General features: G+C 37.5%; 1 protein-coding gene across 2 annotated transcripts; it reads right to left on the reverse strand.

The window, feature by feature from the left end:
- Positions 1-4,212: 4,212 nt before the first annotated feature.
- On the reverse strand, positions 4,213-10,716 carry LOC138321947 (myogenesis-regulating glycosidase-like). Of its 2 annotated transcripts, none has more exons than XM_069265994.1 (3): positions 10,438-10,716; positions 5,294-7,040; positions 4,213-5,088 (listed from the first exon to the last, which is right to left on the reverse strand). In XM_069265994.1, the coding sequence occupies exons 2-3, from the start codon at positions 7,011-7,013 to the stop codon at positions 4,832-4,834; spliced, it is 1,977 nt and encodes a 658-aa protein (XP_069122095.1). In that variant the 5' UTR covers positions 7,014-7,040; positions 10,438-10,716; the 3' UTR covers positions 4,213-4,831. The 2 variants fall into 2 exon arrangements, with proteins under 2 accessions (XP_069122095.1, XP_069122094.1); XM_069265993.1 differs by having other exon boundaries at positions 9,665-10,716.
- Between the last annotated feature and the right edge of the window lie 7,323 nt (positions 10,717-18,039).

The raw sequence follows: 18,039 nt of genomic DNA on the forward strand, positions 1-18,039 counted from the left end.
CATTTTTTGAAGGAGCAAGGTCTATCCCTTTTTAATCAATTATATAAGATATCTTATATAATTATATAAGAAGATACCTAGTGACTTTTTTGTAGATCCGGCCTTCGGCTGCCACTTGCCGAAGGGTAAATTGCGCTCCATTGTGCTATATAGTTTAATATTTGTCTACTTTGTCCCGCATTACTGTTTGTATCCTATTATGTAATCGTGTTCGTTTTGTATGTCTTGATAAAGGGGCATATCGCCTCGAAAATTTGACAATTTTGTTTGGTCCACACGGTTGGAATTACTTCCTTGTCCCATATTTACCATTTGAAAGTAATTCGTACCCAACAGACTTACGTTTGATTGGATCCCGTGTCATCTGGAAAATCCTGTTGATATTACCTCTTTGACCCTATATATATATAAGATATCTCAAATATTATATAAGATATCTTATATCGCAATCAAGATATATTATATAATATATGAGATATCTCATATGCTATATGAGCTATCCTATATCGCAATCAAGATATCTTATATATATGCATTGGAATTAAGGATCGACATTGCTCTTTTAATAAATGTCATGTTGGCTTGCCATAAGTATAGTACTTTCGTCATTCACAGATATAGGGTTCAACGGCAGTAACTGTTTAACAGAACACGTTGAAGTAAGTTTGTAAAATTAACTTGGATTTATATCGTCACTTACAAAGAGGGGTTGGGATATTTTTTGATTTCTATCATACCTGTATACCATTGTGATACTAGTGATTATTACTACTACCTCCTGTAATTATCGCCACCGATAGCGGTGATAGTGGATTAACCATCCTCGATACTCCAGGGGTTCCTATCACTTACGATCTCTACACCCCTGAACTTTCTCAAAGTAAAATTGAAGGCAGCTCAGCGGAAAACATTTGACCAATCACAGACCAGCAAAGATTTCCTTTGGAGACTACAGAGAGCGACGCCCAACTTCAAAGCCACATAGTCAACCACAGTGTACCGTTATACGGTTCTTTTGATGTACATCAAAGGACTAAATTACCTGTTCTGTTCTGTTCTGTTCTGTTGCAATCTGATTGAAATACATATCCTTATAACCACTCCGCTCAATAGAGGATCTGGCAATATCCCATAAGGGGTCACTTCAGAGCAAATGCAGTTTCTACACCTTACAACATCAAATGAAATCGTCTTTTCGCCCCAGTATACATATGCAATTAGCTTTGTTGTTCACTCCGGGCGAGATGACTACATACACGAAAATAATTTGGACAGCTTTTTCAAACTCTTTCGTCCCCAGTCAAGATTCTGGCAGTGCCAATTTGATTGGCCATTTCAAAAGGTCATCTTGACGTGACCCCTAATGGGATGTTCTCAGATCCTCTTATCTAACGTAGTGATAATAAGGATCTGTATTTAAATCAGATTGGTTCTGTTGCCTCCAGTTTTACGATGAGATAGTCCAGGGGTGTAGAGATCGTCAGTGATCGGAACCCCTGGAGTGTCGAGGATGTGGATTAACAGGTCCATGATAGTTTGGCTTGTTACAATGATGACATACATTTTGTGTATGATACTACATGTATTTGTACTTATTTATGATGTATAGAGATTACCTCAAGACCTTGATTAACACGTATCATAATAATCTGTTTCAAGAGGAAAAAGAATCGACGAGATACATATACACCAAAAAGCCTTGTACCACACAGAAGTCTAAATTTAGTGAAATATAAATCCGTGCTAGTAAAGATGCATGGTCGGAGACCCACGGATGATCGCACTATACTACGTTCACGCTACACTTATCACCGGATGATATGTGTACGTAGCGTAGTGAAGTGCGATCGCCCGTGGGTCTCCGACGATGGTAAAGATATTAAACAATAAAATATACACCAAAGATACAAATATCCACCAACAACAGGGATGATGAATGTGGTTGGTAATGTCTGGAACGGTTTGCCAGAATCGGCCGTAAACGCGAAACCACGAAAGACTTTGAAATCCTGCTTGAAAACCATTTAAAGGACAACATGTATAGTAATTACTGAATCTTTTTGGACCTCAAATGTAATTTAACATTCATAACATAAAATCTGTGTAATATGTCTTATGATGTGGACAGAGAGGCTATCAGGCAAGGGCGAATTCGATAGATAAAAAGTAGCCAAGGAAAATAATACAATAATAATGTATTCGGGAATACAACAAGTTCAATAAAAATGCATGAGTGAGAGGATGTGTAGATCGATCTGCTATTCCAAGGTCCATGACAGATATGTTACAACTGATGAGGGTGATCCTCAGGGGTTAGAAAGCTGCAGGTCGATAAAGAGAATAGGAAAGGTTTACTATCGAAAAAATATGAACATGATTTCATCAGAATTCTATACATATTTACCTTAGCAGCTCTTATATAATCAAACAAATGTTAATTATTTTTCAAAAGGACTCGATGGATATGCCTTTGTAAAATCGAATCCGGTCAAACTATCGCTCCTACTACATGCCATAACACTAGGAAACATAATTGCGTGGTTATTTGGTGACATAAAGATGCACTGAGCCCTGTGTACTAGTCCGCTAAACCTGCCTATATTATTAGGTTTTTTTTGCCTAGTCTATGTTATTGTCTAATATATATTAGGCCAAAAAATAAATAAAGAAAGCCCTGATGATATAGGCAGGTTTAGCGGACTAGCTGTGTACTTGCAATAAGAGAGTATACATGTTTTGCATATTTTGCCCAAATTTACAAACAACACAACAATCTACGAGTTAACAATAATATTGACTTATCTAGGAACCAGACCTATCTCATAGTAAAACTGAAGGCACCGGAAGACACAGGTAGTTTGATCATTTGCACATCAAAAGGTCAAGGGTTGGATAATACGTTTGTGAGTATAACCCCAGGAGTATCTAAAATGGGTCTGGATGTTAGCTCCGTTTACAGAAACATACACTCTAGTGATTTTTTAGTAATGTTCTTGAAGTCTCCAAGTTCCATTCATGTAATAATAAATATCCAATGTCTGTAAGAATATTTATTAATGTCTATGCAAGCGTGAATATCAAACGTTATAGTTATACGACTAGAGTGTGGGCTACACCAAACGGCCACCATTCCGATCCAGTTAACGTTGTTCATCGTTCTAATTGTGTCAGAAAAAGAAAACTGGGACAGATGAAACAGGTGATACATTCGTTTTAATTAGAACATGATTATGGCATTTTAAATTGGTATATCTATGATTATAACATCAGGTCGACTGAATTACCATAAATGTATACGGAAGAGCAAAAAAAGACGTATTGTTTGTTTTTGTTGTAATATAAAAACTGTTGATTTAAAATCATAATTGTTCGAAAATGCCGCACCGCCGACTTGCGGTGAAAATGTTTAAACTTATCAATACACGTGGCGGATTTGATTTATCAATGGTTCGCAGGGGAAATTAAAGTGAGTGGCCCCTAAAACTACCACCCACGCACAGGGACCTGGCACGAAAATTTTTAACCAATAGTATACCAATATATATATATAGTATCAAGGGTATGAACTCGGCGGTCGAGAAAAACCGACCTATTTTTTTAAAACCGTGATCATTTTAATAAATAGGTTATATACAACATTGACGGATATCTTACCTTAAAGAGAAATAATTTATCTTTCCATTGAGTGCTTGATGAACAAAATTTGCCAAGTATTGACGAAGTTATGGCTTGATGAATCGGGAAATTTACGAAAAATATGCTAGGCAGACATTTCCCTGTCCGGTCGAAATGTCGTCTCGGCTCTAATGGGTACCTAAAAAACCAAGCCAAAATCACAAAATCTACGCTTGTGGTGGTAAACAGTACCCAGAACTGTGTTCATCCACAATCTCCTTTGGAGGTGTCATGACCCGTACTTTGTAGAAACTCCATTTAAACATCGTGTAGCTCACTTACTTTAACCTAGTCCGCTAAACCTGCCTATATTATTAGGCTTTTTAAAAAAAAAATTGCCTAAAACTTATATGTCTGCATATAGAAAAATATCATTTGATGGAACAGTCTGTGAATTGGCAGGAAATTGTGGGTGCCCCGGTGTATTACCATAGACAACCGACTAAACAATAACACTTGATGAAATAGTCATATCAATTAAGCGGATGTACAAAGATAAATACAACACTTCAATCCATTTAAAATATTTTAATTGGAATACATTTTCATATTGATAAATTTAAAGAATATTTTAATATTCTTTAAGTGAATTCTCACACAAATCCAGTCTTTTCGTGACCTCTTGAACTCTGAGAGCCAGAGCCTAACTGACAATGTTCATATTGGAAATGATCATTCATTGGGCTTATAGTAGCAACATATAGCTAGGCACTGTGCAGTGACAATGTATATATATTGACCAATCTGCGTACAAACCACTGCATGACTACAAGGGGAATAACTCGCACAGTCTATTGTCAGTAGGTAAATAAAAGAAGTTTTTGTGTTTGTCAATTTTTCCCAACACAGTAAATGCAAAAACGGATTTTTTTTTAAAGTTATATTTTCAAGATTAGACTTCATTTGTAAATTTGCAAAACTACTGGTTTAACCCTTATTATTTGACGACGAGGTGTTGTACAAGGGTCTACATAAAACACTGACGCTTTAACCCTTATTATTTGACGACGAGGTGTTGTACAAGGGTCTACATAAAACACTGACGCTTTAACAAATCATAATAATCCCAATTCCTATTTGGAAATTCCTTGATCCGATGATATTCTGAATGTATACAACTGTTGTGTCCTTATTAAAAATTCAATGTAGTAACGTTTCATTGGAGTTTTCCGAAAGTTGCGATCTCATCCAATTCGATTTTATAATTCATCAGCCATTTCCCTCCTTCCAGAACATCAGCAGTAATAAAATCCATCCACGTCCCAGATGGGATGTAAATGTCCCTCTCTCTCTTTCCCGCCTCTAGAATAGGGGCCACAAGGAGATCATCCCCAACGATGAACTCAGAGTCTATGGTAAGGGCAGTCTGGTCCTCAGGGGCCGCCCACCACAGGGGCCGGATCAGGGGCGCACCTAAAATTTATCAGATTGGATTATTGGTATTTGTAATCAAGAACCTAAATTTTGATATATAGTTAAATATCAACAAATCACCACTGAACCAAACACGAAAGTGAAGCGATAAAAACACATCCGACATCTGCATGGCCTCTCTTTTTTAGGGTTTATCCTTATTCAATTAAATGGATTCACTTTCATTGGCTGTACCATTACTTACCGGATATTTGGGACTCTTTTGAAGCTTCCATTAACATAGGTGCAACGACTTTCTCGTGTATATGGACGTATCTTAACGCAATCTTTACCACTTCATCATCGTAGTCCCACGGAACAAAGGAAAATTGCATAGCCGGAAGGTAGGCCGTCAGTTCTAACCACCTAATGTAAAGTTCACGGTCCGGAAGTACCGCATCGACCGCCAGTACCTCCCCGTATCCATTTCCGCCGATCATGTCGGGTAGTATGTATGGATAACCTAGGATACCCAGCGTTAGTGTGGCAGGAATCAGAGCTTTCAGACCATTGTCATATCCCCACTTCGAGTCTTTATCGGCCATCCTCACAAATACTTGATGGTTCTGACTTTTAAAGCCACATCGAACTTCAATCATGTCACCAAATTCACTGACCATGTCTACAAATGATTTAATGTAGTAGTTAGGATTTTTCAAAGGTTTGAATGTCTTGTAAGATGATGGAAGATACGTCATTTCGCCGGCGTCAAACTTAAAAGAATCTATGCCATATTCTTGTTGCATGACTTTAAGTCTTTGAACAAACCATTGGACCGCCTCTGGGTTTGTCGTATCGATTATAGCAGCGACACCTTGCCACCATTTCACTAAGGCGGGCACATGTCCACTGCTGTCCATTATCCAGTAATTGTGTTTAACGCCTTCCAGAAACACCTCCGACTCAAGGTTCGCAAACGGATGAATCCAGGATGTCACACGATAGCCCATTTCCTTAAGAGTCTCGATCATACCGCTGGGATCCGGGAACTTTTCAGGGTCGAAGTCAAGGTCTCCGTACGTTGTAGTATACATATCATCTATTTCCAACTGACTGTTTGTAAAGTTGAGTTCCTTTATTTCTCGGGCGTAGTCCAGCACCGTTGATTGGTTGATGAGAGATTTGTACCTGGCCCATGTTGACCATATCGGTTTAGTCACCATTCTAACATCGGGAATGCCCAAAGGACGATTAAATGCCATCTTTGACATTGATGTAACAATATCTAAGACGTGTTTGCCTTTACACACCGTGTACTCTAGGTGGTTGCTGTTACTGCCAGGGTACGCCGGTGATGCCTTGGACTGGAAACAAATTTTACCCGACTGATTTTCATTGACACTGACGTGGAGAGGCGAGGCATCACTTACCAATATTCCAAGTCCTTGTGAATTAAACCATAAAGGTTCTAAGACATTTCCGAATGACTTATGGCGTATATATAAATCTTCAGAGACGAATGGTTGCATGGGCAGCTCAACTTGGTTGATTGGCCATCTTTGATTATGAACTTCCGCCCCTCCGTACCAGTGCGAATCCGCCATATTGATACAGTCGATCGGGAGGAAATCGCGACTGACCGCCACCCACGTGACCTGGTGACAGACTAGATTCTCAGGTCCTGATACTTGTTGTACCTCAACTTGTCCGTAACGCGGCCAGTAGCGACACAGACGCAGCCCTTCAATACCAACATCATTCAAACAGTCTGTTGCCTCCGTGAGAACTTCCGCTGTAGACACTTGGACAGACCAGGGATCATCGCGGAAGATGATGTGGTTCTTGTTGTCCATCAGGATTTCCATTCCACCACACGATTCTTTACTGCATGTTTCTGTTCCGTCCTTTATTTCAACGTCTGCCACGTGGTCACTCGACGTCACCAAATGAGCTATGAACAGCAGGAAGGCTGCTCTTCTTCCCATCACTACCTTGAAGTATAGCCCAAAATACTGCAATAAACAAATAAACAACTGTATAATTGCATTTATTAAAACAGATTTCGTGAAAATTACTTCATTATTGAACATATTGAACTTAACTTTCCTAGAGTAAAATGTCTTTTAAAGAAATTTTCCACATGCTAACGATTATCTGACACGATTCTTGACTTACAAACCATCTATCTTGACGTTTGAATATATCAGCTTTTGTAACGTTGTTTTACTGGTCCGATCAGATTTTAGATCGAATAAAAACGTCATTAACACAAAATATTACCTGCCAAACAACAGATGATTCCCTGGCTGTTTTTCAGGGTCTGTTTATCCCTAGTATCTAGTTAGCCACGTGCCCATATCCCATTGTTCTAGTAATACAGATATGTTTTAAACTAACCGGTACACTCCACGTAATGGTGTCTCCTGACCTACAGGCGTTTGGCTCTATAGACATTTTTTCTCTATATATAATACTGACACAGTATTATATATATATATATATATATATATATATATATATATATATATCGAGAAAAATGTCTATATGAGCCAAACACCCGTGCCTGACCTGGCAGAGATCGGTAATGCTTGTGAGTATACCCTAAAGAAATACTCAAGAATTCTTTGATTTTTACATCCAATTTACGTTTTACCTGGTTTTTTTACCTGTTCATTTGTCCCCTAGCACCCAAACTATAATATAGTTTGCGTTGGCAGTAATTGACTGGTCGTTGTAAAGGTATCGTTATCTCACTACTTTTAGTAGTCGCCGAAGGTCTTATCGTTTGACAGTTTGTTAACAGCTCTGAAAAGTATTTTCTGCTATAATGTACCTGTATGCTAACTTGTGTTGTCTGCGATATACCTGTGGATAAACTTTAAATGAATTTGCGGTCAAAATCACAGGGATCTGAGAATAAGTTACAGATTATTATATGACCATGGATCCACCAGAGTGACCTACATGTAAGACCATTATTAGACATTTTAGAGGTCTAGATTAAAATATGATAGAAATCATACTCTTCATATGGTACTATATACGAGAAGGGTGGAAAGCCTTAGACTTCAAATTTCTAACCCGCCTATCTTTAGCGGCTATAAAAACACATTTCTAGTACAATGTCATTAAAAACTGTTACTACCGTTGGAAAGAACGATCATTTTCCTTTCGAAATCATCCTACACATCTACAAATAACGTCATTAAGACGATAAAAGACCTATAATGACAAACACCTTGAAGATCATCTAATTAAAAATTCATACAGTTACTGGCTTCGTGGCTGATATAATATGCATGAGCGAGGCTTCGGCTGCAATCTCATAGGTCGGCTATAAAAAGTCTCTCTTCTCGGGACGTTGTACATATATATGGATTTCGCCGTTACTATTAAAACATGTATATCTGTGGACTTTTTAAGATGTCCCGATGGTCAAGTGTCCTTAACCTTTGGGTCGTGAAATCGAATCACATGGTCAATTGCAGATACTCGTCGTAGATCGGTGTTTTTTTCTCCCGGTATACTCTCTCACTGTCGTTATATCCAACCCTGGACTATGACTTGATATAATAGTAAAACTGAAGGCATTTCAAGAGGAAAGAAACTGACCAATCAGTAGCCTACAAAGAAGTACAGTGTATTGTTTTTGACTCTTTTGTTGTACATCAAATTGCCAAACTACCTGCTTCATCTGCTGTCACATACAAAACATTCAGTTTCACTATAACACAGGCCGAAAGGTATAGTAGGCCGGGTACGTATATTCGTTCTAAGGTTCCGAGACAAATTTGCAGAAGTTAATGGCCCGCTAACTTTCCGGAGCAAAATTTAAAGGTTTGCTTAAAAACATTAATAACATAAGAAAATACATATCCATGGCTTTGATGAGGTAACAACACCGAATATAAGCATAATTTCCTGCAAAATATATGATAACTGTGGCTATTCATTTCAATGTTTTTCCCTCAGGTGCCGTAATATTCAACTACCGCGCAGTATTTAAGGACGACGGCGGGAAACATAAGACGACTCGCGTTATGAAAATTAACATTTTGTTTGTTTTTAATTTTTTCTTCTTCATAAGATGATGATGAGTGTAGTATTAACGGTAAGTAAATAACTTTTGTGACTCTACAAAATTATTGATCTCGTTTTTCATTCCCATTTTGAAAATTAAAAGCCGTTTCGGAAAGGTAGTGGACCTTTAAGTTTTTCTCCTTATGTAACTTATTATGTGAAAAATTGACGTAAGTCAGGTTTCGAGAAATCGGGGCCAGGGGTGGATATAACAATAGTGATAGTAACTCCTGGAATATCGAAGATGCGGAGGAGGGAGATAAAGACAAATGACAGTGTTATAGTGGACGTGTCTTTCTAGCTGCATAGATATATGCACAGGGACTTGTAACGTAGGTTGTGAGAAAGTCTGCTGTGTATACATGTGTACTATATATTATATAAAAGGACAAGGGAACCAACGGCTCGCTCGGAAGAGGTACACCTGTCTCTACAAAAGTCGCCCGTATTCCGTCAAACATTGATAAATATGTACATATTTAATACCAATATATTCTTAAATAAATTTTCGACATGGAAAACACAACTTCAAACACGAAATAATATATTAACATACCTTTATTTCTCTATGAACGTGGAAAATGCAGTCAGATATCACCGATGTCGTTTTGCATGTCCACTGAAATCTAGGTTAAACACGTTTGTGTGGATATTGTGTACCCCATACCCGGACCCGGACTGGAAACACCATATACCCGGTGTCTGTACACTAAAAGCTACAATATCAATGTGGTAACGGTCAAGTACAACATTAGAGTCTCCATTTAAGTTAGATTCTTCAATTAATGATATATGCATCTCAAATAAAGGTTCTTCTAAGAACCTAAACCGTGAAACTTAATTTATACAGAGTCTGAGTACAGAATTTCAGTGTAGTATCGGGTAAGGGTGAGTACACCAAAAAGGTACCCATCATCAATTACAATATGGCGGATTATACGAACAAGAGTCGAGTGCTGGGTAAAAAAAGTGTGATTCCTCGCTTAGCTGTTGGATTGGATTAATGAAAGAGTTATCAGAGATAGCCTATTTGTATTTGCAATGGGAAAATATCACCAGAAAGAGAAATGAATGCATACAAAATTTGTTACAAGGGAATAGGCCTATGAGTGCTTTTGACCTAGATTTTACCAGGTCGGGGAGAAGTCCTGATTTGGCTATAATAGCCAAATACGGCTATAATAGCCAAATATAGCTATATAAACAGTGGCAAAACACATGGAATCTGCCGAAAAATGTATTTAAAGCAAAAAGCGAGTTTTACAGTAAATTGGAATATGATCCATGTTCTTAGTTATTACAAAAACGATGTTGAAACAAAAAACTCACCTGTGCAATTTTGTGTAAAATCCCTGGTTTTTATCGCCATGATAACAGAATGAACAAAGGGGAGTAACTCTAACTGAAGGAGAACTCGGACCATACCCAAGTCGGCCCATTGACATTTTCGGCCGCCGGTCAAAAAGGGGAAAAAAAGTCGTATAAATCCCCTTCCGGTTGAAGCGACTCTGACTCGATTGGCACAAATGTGGGAGAACATGTGCAAGTTATTGTGACCTTCAGATGGATTAGAAATTGGTTAATAAGCAAATGCAGACAACAATTGCAATTTCCTGCTAGAAAACGATGATATTACAGAAAAATGCACAGGTGAGTTTTTCATTTTAACCTTGTTATCGTGTCAACTTAGGACAAGGATAACGTACATAGCGCCAAAAACTCTCGCTTTTTGCAACATATACCTCTTCTTGAAGAATCAATGCGTTTTGCCACTGTTTATATAGCTATATTTGGCTATTATAGCCGTATTTGGCTATGATAGCCAAATCAGGACTTCTCCCCGACCTGTTTACTGGACAGGCAAAACGACATCGGTGATATCTGACTGCATTTTCCACGTTCATAGTGAAATAAAGGTATATTATTTCGTGTTTGAAGTTGTGTTTTCCATGTCGCAAATTTATTTAAGAATATATCGGTATTAAATATTTACATATTTATCCATGTTTGACGGAATGCGGGCGACTTTTGTAGAGGCAGCTGTACCTCTTCCAAGCGAGCCGTTGGTTCCCTTGTCCTTTTATATAGTATATAGTACACATGTATACACAGCAGACTTTCTCACAACCTACGTTACAAGTCCCTGTGATGGCAATGTCTTTACAGGCCCAGCTTATAATAATATGTGGAGTCGACAGGTTGTACCTCCGGATTCCACTGTACTCTGGGTTAGTCACTTACATACATCTGTATACTCTGTACTGTACTATCAAGCTAATCGGTACTTCAATAGAAATGAATTGAGGTTTCTTAAAACAGTATCATAAGACAAGAGGCCCATGGGCTAGCTACTGTTGTAGCGGAAAAGATATCACATTCTAATCAAAGTCAGTCAGAAGGTGATATCTTTTCCGCAACAACAGTATACATGTACGTACATGTAGCTACCCATGGGTCTGATTTAGGAGTTCTGACACGGATGAAACAAAGAAGTAAAAAGTAATACACTATATTTGGGTCTGGTCTAAGAGTTCCAACACAGAAATGAAACAAAGACGTAAAAAGTAATTTACACTATGTTTGGGTCTGATCTAGGAGTTCTGACACAGAATGAAACAACGACGTAAAACGTAATACACTATATGTTTGGGTCTGATCTAAGAGTTCTGACACAGAATGGAACAAAGACGTAAAAAGTAATACACTATGTTTGGGTCTGATCTAGGAGTTCTGACACAGAATGAAATAAAGACGTAAAAAGTAATACACTACGTGTATATGTTTGGGTCTGATCTAGGAGTTCTGACACAGAATGAAACAAAGACGTAAAAAGTAATACACTACGTGTATATGTTTGGGTCTGATCTAGGAGTTCTGACACAGAATGAAACAAAGACGTAAAAAGTAATTTACACTATGTTTGGGTCTGATCTAGGAGTTCTGACACAGAATGAAACAAAGACGTAAAAAGTAATACACTACGTGTATATATTTGGGCCTGATCTAGGAGTTCTGACACAGAATGAAACAAAGACGTAAAAAGTAATACACTATGTTTGGGCCTGATCTAGTAGTTCTGACACAGAATGAAACAAAGACGTAAAAAGTAATACACTATGTTTATGTCTGATCTAAGAGTTCTGACACAGAATGAAACAAAGACGTAAAAAGTAATACACTACGTGTATATATTTGGGCCTGATCTAGGAGTTCTCACACAGAATGAAATAAAGACGTAAATGGTAATACACTATGTTTGGGTCTGATCTATAGTTCTGACACAGAATGAAACAAAGACGTAAAAAGTAATACACTATGTTTGGGTCTGATCTAAGAGTTCTGACACAGAATGAATCAAAGACGTAAAAAGTAATTTACACTATGTTTGGGTCTGATCTAGGAGTTCTGACACAGAATGAAACAAAGAAGTAAAAAGTAATTTACACTATGTTTGGGCCTGATCTAGGAGTTCTGACACAGAATGAAACAAAGACGTAAAAAGTAATACACTATGTTTGGGCCTGATCTAAGAGTTCTGACACAGAATGAAACAAAGAAGTAAAAAGTAATTTACACTATGTTTGGGCTGATCTAAGAGTTCTGACACAGAATGAAACGATGAAGTAAAAAGTAATTTACACTATGTTTGGGTCTGATCTAAGAGTTCTGACACAGAATGAAACAAAGAAGTAAAAAGTAATTTACACTATGTTTGGGTCTGATCTAAGAGTTCTGACACAGAATGAAACAAAGAAGTAAAAAGTAATTTACACTATGTTTGGGTCTGATCTAGGAGTTCTGACACAGAATGAAACAAAGAAGTAAAAAGTAATTTACACTATGTTTGGGTCTGATCTAGTAGTTCTGACAAAGAATGAAACAAAGACGTAAAAAGTAATTAACACTATGTTTGGGTTTGATCGAGGAGTTCTGACACAGAATGAAACAAAGACGTAAAAAGTAATTAACACTATGTTTGGGTTTGATCGAGGAGTTCTGACACAGAATGAAATAAAGACGTAACAAGCAAATTCGTGTAATTTCCATCCCCCGCTTTCAGGAAATATTGTAGGTAAACACTATTGAGGTTAGGTTCAACCTTGGTTGAAACATGAAAAAATAAACTGAAGTAAGACATTTAAATTTGTTACCAAGTTTGAAGAAAATCGGTTAATATTTATTACAGTTATTGTACGGAAGTGGCAGAAAATGACCTTTTTTATTAAATCAAAGGGCAATATAACTCTGCTAATTAAGATCTGCCAAAAGTGGCAATCGAACTTGGCTAAGCCCTTAAGGCATTTAACTTTGTTACCAAGTTTTAACAATATTAGTTTTAACATTTGTTTGTTATTACACAGAAACTACAGAAAAATGACATTTGCAGTAAATTAAAGGGCCATAACTCTGATAAATAACATCCGCTGAAAGAGTTGATCGAACCTGGCCAGGCACTTAAGTCATTCAACCTTGTTACCAAGTATCACGCGCAACATGTAGTTCACTATTAGTCCGCTAAACCTGCCGATATAATTAGGCTTTATTTTTTATTCTTACTTTTTTTTGCCTAATATGTATTAGGAGAAACTATTAATATAGACAGGTTTTAATTTAGCGGATTAGCTGACTATCACTGCATCAGATGACTAAAGAGCGAAATGAATCTTCACTGTTACCAGAGATTTAGATAGTACATAGATTACGCAAGTACTCTTGCATTTGTTTGGTGTTGTTACCTCATCTTAGGCCATCGATGTAAATTTTATATGATATCATTGATTCGTTCGAATATATTTAAAGCGGTTAAAGTTTTTTAGAATACATGTATATTAATAATTCAAAGAAAAAAATCAGTGGCATAAGTACATTGTATCTAATTCTCTGGCAACAATATACTTCAGCATTCGGGATTAGTATTGGGGTCGTTTTCGCTTATACGGTTTGACTGGTTAGACCCGATAGTTATTCGTTTATGTGTAAAAGGAGCGGGTCGGTGTGACTTGTAAATAGTGTTAAATACGGTCTCTCTCACTCAGCTGACGGAGCATGCTTCTACGGCTCTACCGACTGAGCCAAAGATTTCCACGCCGGAGACCCGGGTTCGATTCCTGGTCGGGGCACTCGACAGGAATGTGCATTTTCCCTGTTCTTCTACATTGGCACCCAACTAAATAACCCATGGTAGGTGGTTAAAGAGTCTCGGGTTGAGATTTAGGAAATCTCAAGAAAAACAGGGGGAGTAGTGTAAAAGGAGCGGGTCGGTGTGACTTGTACATAGTGTCAAATACGGTCTCTCTCACTCAGCTAATGGAGCATGCTTCTTTGGCTCAGTCGCTAGAGCCGGGTTCGATTCCTGGTCGGGCCACTCGACAGGAATATGTATTTTGCCTGTTCTTCTACATATGAATATTATTTTCAGACGATCGCGACTTTTTGACAAATTCCTCACAGGTCTGTGTAGAAAAATGCAGTTTCGTCAAGATTTACACTTAAATTAATGGTCGAACATTTCAACAAGCGGTCGTTCAACAAAATTCCATTTCAACACCACACAACACACTTGAAACAAGGTGAACTGATGACATACAACAGAACATTAAGCTCTAACATATAATTCTCCACTGCTCCCTAAATGGAGGTGGAATTATGACATTTCAACAACCAATTGCAGCGAAAGCTCAACCTACTGAACATTTTACTGAAAATACAGACTCCTTTATTCTACACTCCACGTTGCATACATGAGGATCTGGAGATTTTCATTGCCCATTAGTGGGTATCGGCGTCCAATCTAAATGAGCTAGTTTGGAAAACATGGCTTAATCCAAAGTATCGGACACTACCAGAAGGAATCATATGACCTGGGCCACGTAAATAGTTTTGAAAAAAGTTGAGTCCAGAATTATTTTTCCGTGTAATGAAGTGTTCATCTCGCCCGAAGTGCACTAACAAAGCTAATTGTATACTTGTAATTACTAGGGCGGCGGAAAAGACGTTTTCAATAGATGCTTGTAAGGTGAAAAACTGCATTTGCTCAGAAAGTACACGTCGGTATAAAGGTCATTTGGATGTCTGACCTCCTTATGGGATATTGTCAGATATTCTATTGAACGGATGTTTTTTTAACAGATTGATATAAAAGATAGTTACTTTTATTTTTATGACTTGACACCTATTATATCATTCCAATTCCACAACATTTTATCTACTCATGAATGACAAATACATTTCTGGACTATCTAAACAATGGATGTTTATCTACACACACTCAAGGAAAAAAAGTAAGCTACAAAAATAATCATTTGTAAAGAATCTTGATATTCAAAAACACAACACATCTAATAGATCAGTCACTAAATCGAAGTCATTTATCCGGTCTGCTCAAAAGTTGCCCCCAATGATTGATTGGCAGTGGGTGATGGTTGAAAGACATATCTTTTGATACAGGGGTTGTAGAACAATGCCCGTTCCCATGCATCCAGATTTTCCATTTTATGTATGACTGAATGGACCATTATTTGTTTGTACAATATGCAAACCTTTAATTCAGCATTAATACATCATGCTATCCGGGCTGGTATTAATACCTGTAAGATACTCAAAGGACCGGTTCATACTTCTACAGCTGTGACTGGACCATCGAGTACGACATCCCTTATTGAAGCTCCAGGAACGTACTAGCGGGACGACAGCGTGAGCGGTTGCTAGACATCACTCTGGAGTGGATAGCGTCATATCAACCATGTTCGACTGATCAGACAGACCAAACTTGTCGTAATGATGGCTGTCCAACAACGAATCAAGTTTCCCACGCCATGGCCCATACCGAAGGTCCACACTTTTGCTTTGTTTGTTTTGATTTATTAATACGTTCCTAATAACAGCTATGGTCAATGTATCTAGTAGACGGCCTCCGCTATGTATGCCGGTGTGTTCTTGTCGTGTATACTGCTGCACGAGGTCCGTGTGTACCTGGGAGAATGCGAGTGTATGTTAGTGTTGTGTCACTTCTTGTATAAGTTGGAACTGTTGCCGACTTTTTTATAGTGCTGTTTCAACTGAAGCATGCAGCCGAAGATCACAATAAATCTAGCGGGTTGATCGTCCTATTTGTTCAATGTGAAAATTGAAACGACCATATCGTCTTTTCGCTATACAATACTGCTCTTCTTCAAAATCGGGTATTTGGTTACCAAACCAAGTCATTTTTTTTACAAGACGGTCCCAGGGTTTTGACTCTTTAATATCAGCCTGGTTCATGAAAGGTTTTGTCGATTGAATCGAATTTTTACACGTATTAAGACCTTTGCCAACGTCAATCAAGGACAAGTGCTTTGTTTTTTCTCCTGGTTATGGTTGTGAAAACAAAAGCCATTTTCTAAAAGAAAATGCTTAAAGTCGCATGCAGTTTACGTTGCAATTTTCTCAGGACACTCAGATTTTCTTCCCCTCAAAGACGCTTACATCCCAACCATCAAAAAGTCTTTGTATGAGTTGGTTTTGTTTTAAAGAAAAATGATTGTATCAAATCTATGAATACATTTTGAATAATGACTTTCGTCAAAAACCATGTTTCAATATGTAAATGTCATTTTTTTTATTTTTTTTTTTTTATTATTTGATTATTTACTAGTATTCTATATTATAGGTGTTGACGGAGAGGATACCGTGGGATCGGTCAGCCAAACATTACGTGACAGAGAGGAAACGCTTCCTGGACGTGTGAAAACAGTCCGGACAGATCAACCGTCAAAATGTCTAGCTTCTTCTCGTTTCTTAAAGGTCCAAAAACATGAGCTCCTAATAAATTAGTAACAGCAGATGTCCATTCCTGCAGAAGCTAATTGCCTCACATAGATATGGAAATCCCTGTTTCCCTGTGTGCATTTCCTAGGAATTAACGCTTAGAGCTTTACCAGGAAACTATAACTCCTGGAATGCGATTATGACTGATAGCTAGCTAGGAAGATGGATGGCTACGAGAAGTCTGTGTAGGTGATAATCTTACCTCAAGTTTACTATAAAGTATTCTTCTTAACCCAATTGTTATTTACATAAAGCTTTCCAGGACATGCAATTGGTTTTAGGATTCCTAAATCAAGATCGCATAAAATCCAATAAAGCCAAGGAAACTGGTGATAAAACGCCATCATTATTTTAAGTGTACTTACCTGCATCGTACACTGATGATATAGCTCTATTATGATATTTGTCTTCTGTCTAAATAACAGTTTGTGATGCAATAGTGCTAGTGTGCTTTACGTTTATCCATTGACTGGTCTGAAATATGGAAACAAACATCTAAATGCAAATTGAACGGAGACGGTGCAAAATAGAATACATGTAATTCCTTATCCAATCTGATGTTGTTATCTGTCGACTAATTTGTGATCAGATGTGATACAAGTAATACAGATAACTTGTGGTAAACAAAATGTCTTGTTTGCAAATGACTTTAAAGAATCTCTCATCATATTAATGTCAATTAATTTCAATTAAGAATATATGTGGAGATATCAAAATACCACAATATCCCTGATGTTCTGAATTAATTAACATGTAGAAGAAAGCGTTATTCCCATGTGTTCAACTTGCAGATATATATTGTACATATATGTATATTAAAACATTTTGTAGCAAAAATAAGTGCAATAATTGTAAACATGCTTTTGATAGAAAATATACACGACATCATTACTTATTACATAGCCAAAAATAGTTTGACGATTATCTCCCTTTAAGATCAAAAGTGATTGATTACCATTCCCCAAACTAACCAAGGTGGTCGATGATTACCGGAATAGTTGACGATTATCTCCCTTTAATATCAAAATGATTAATTACAATTCCCCAAACTTTCCAAGGGTGATCGATGATTACCCCCCCCAGCTTCCGGTCAAGGTCAAGAAGTGTTCAGTCTGGTGTTTGTTC

Source organism: Argopecten irradians, chromosome 4 (genome assembly GCF_041381155.1).
Source record: "Argopecten irradians isolate NY chromosome 4, Ai_NY, whole genome shotgun sequence".
NCBI classification, from domain to species: domain Eukaryota; kingdom Metazoa; phylum Mollusca; class Bivalvia; order Pectinida; family Pectinidae; genus Argopecten; species Argopecten irradians.

Excerpts from the sequence above, each read along its gene's own strand:
- LOC138321947 (XM_069265994.1), bottom strand. The coding sequence starts at position 7,013 with ATGGGAAGAAGAGCAGCCTTCCTGCTGTTCATAGCTCATTTGGTGACG. Across the intron at positions 5,089-5,293 it reads AAAAGAGTCCCAAATATCCG|GTGCGCCCCTGATCCGGCCC; the intron begins GTAAGTAATGGT and ends GATAAATTTTAG.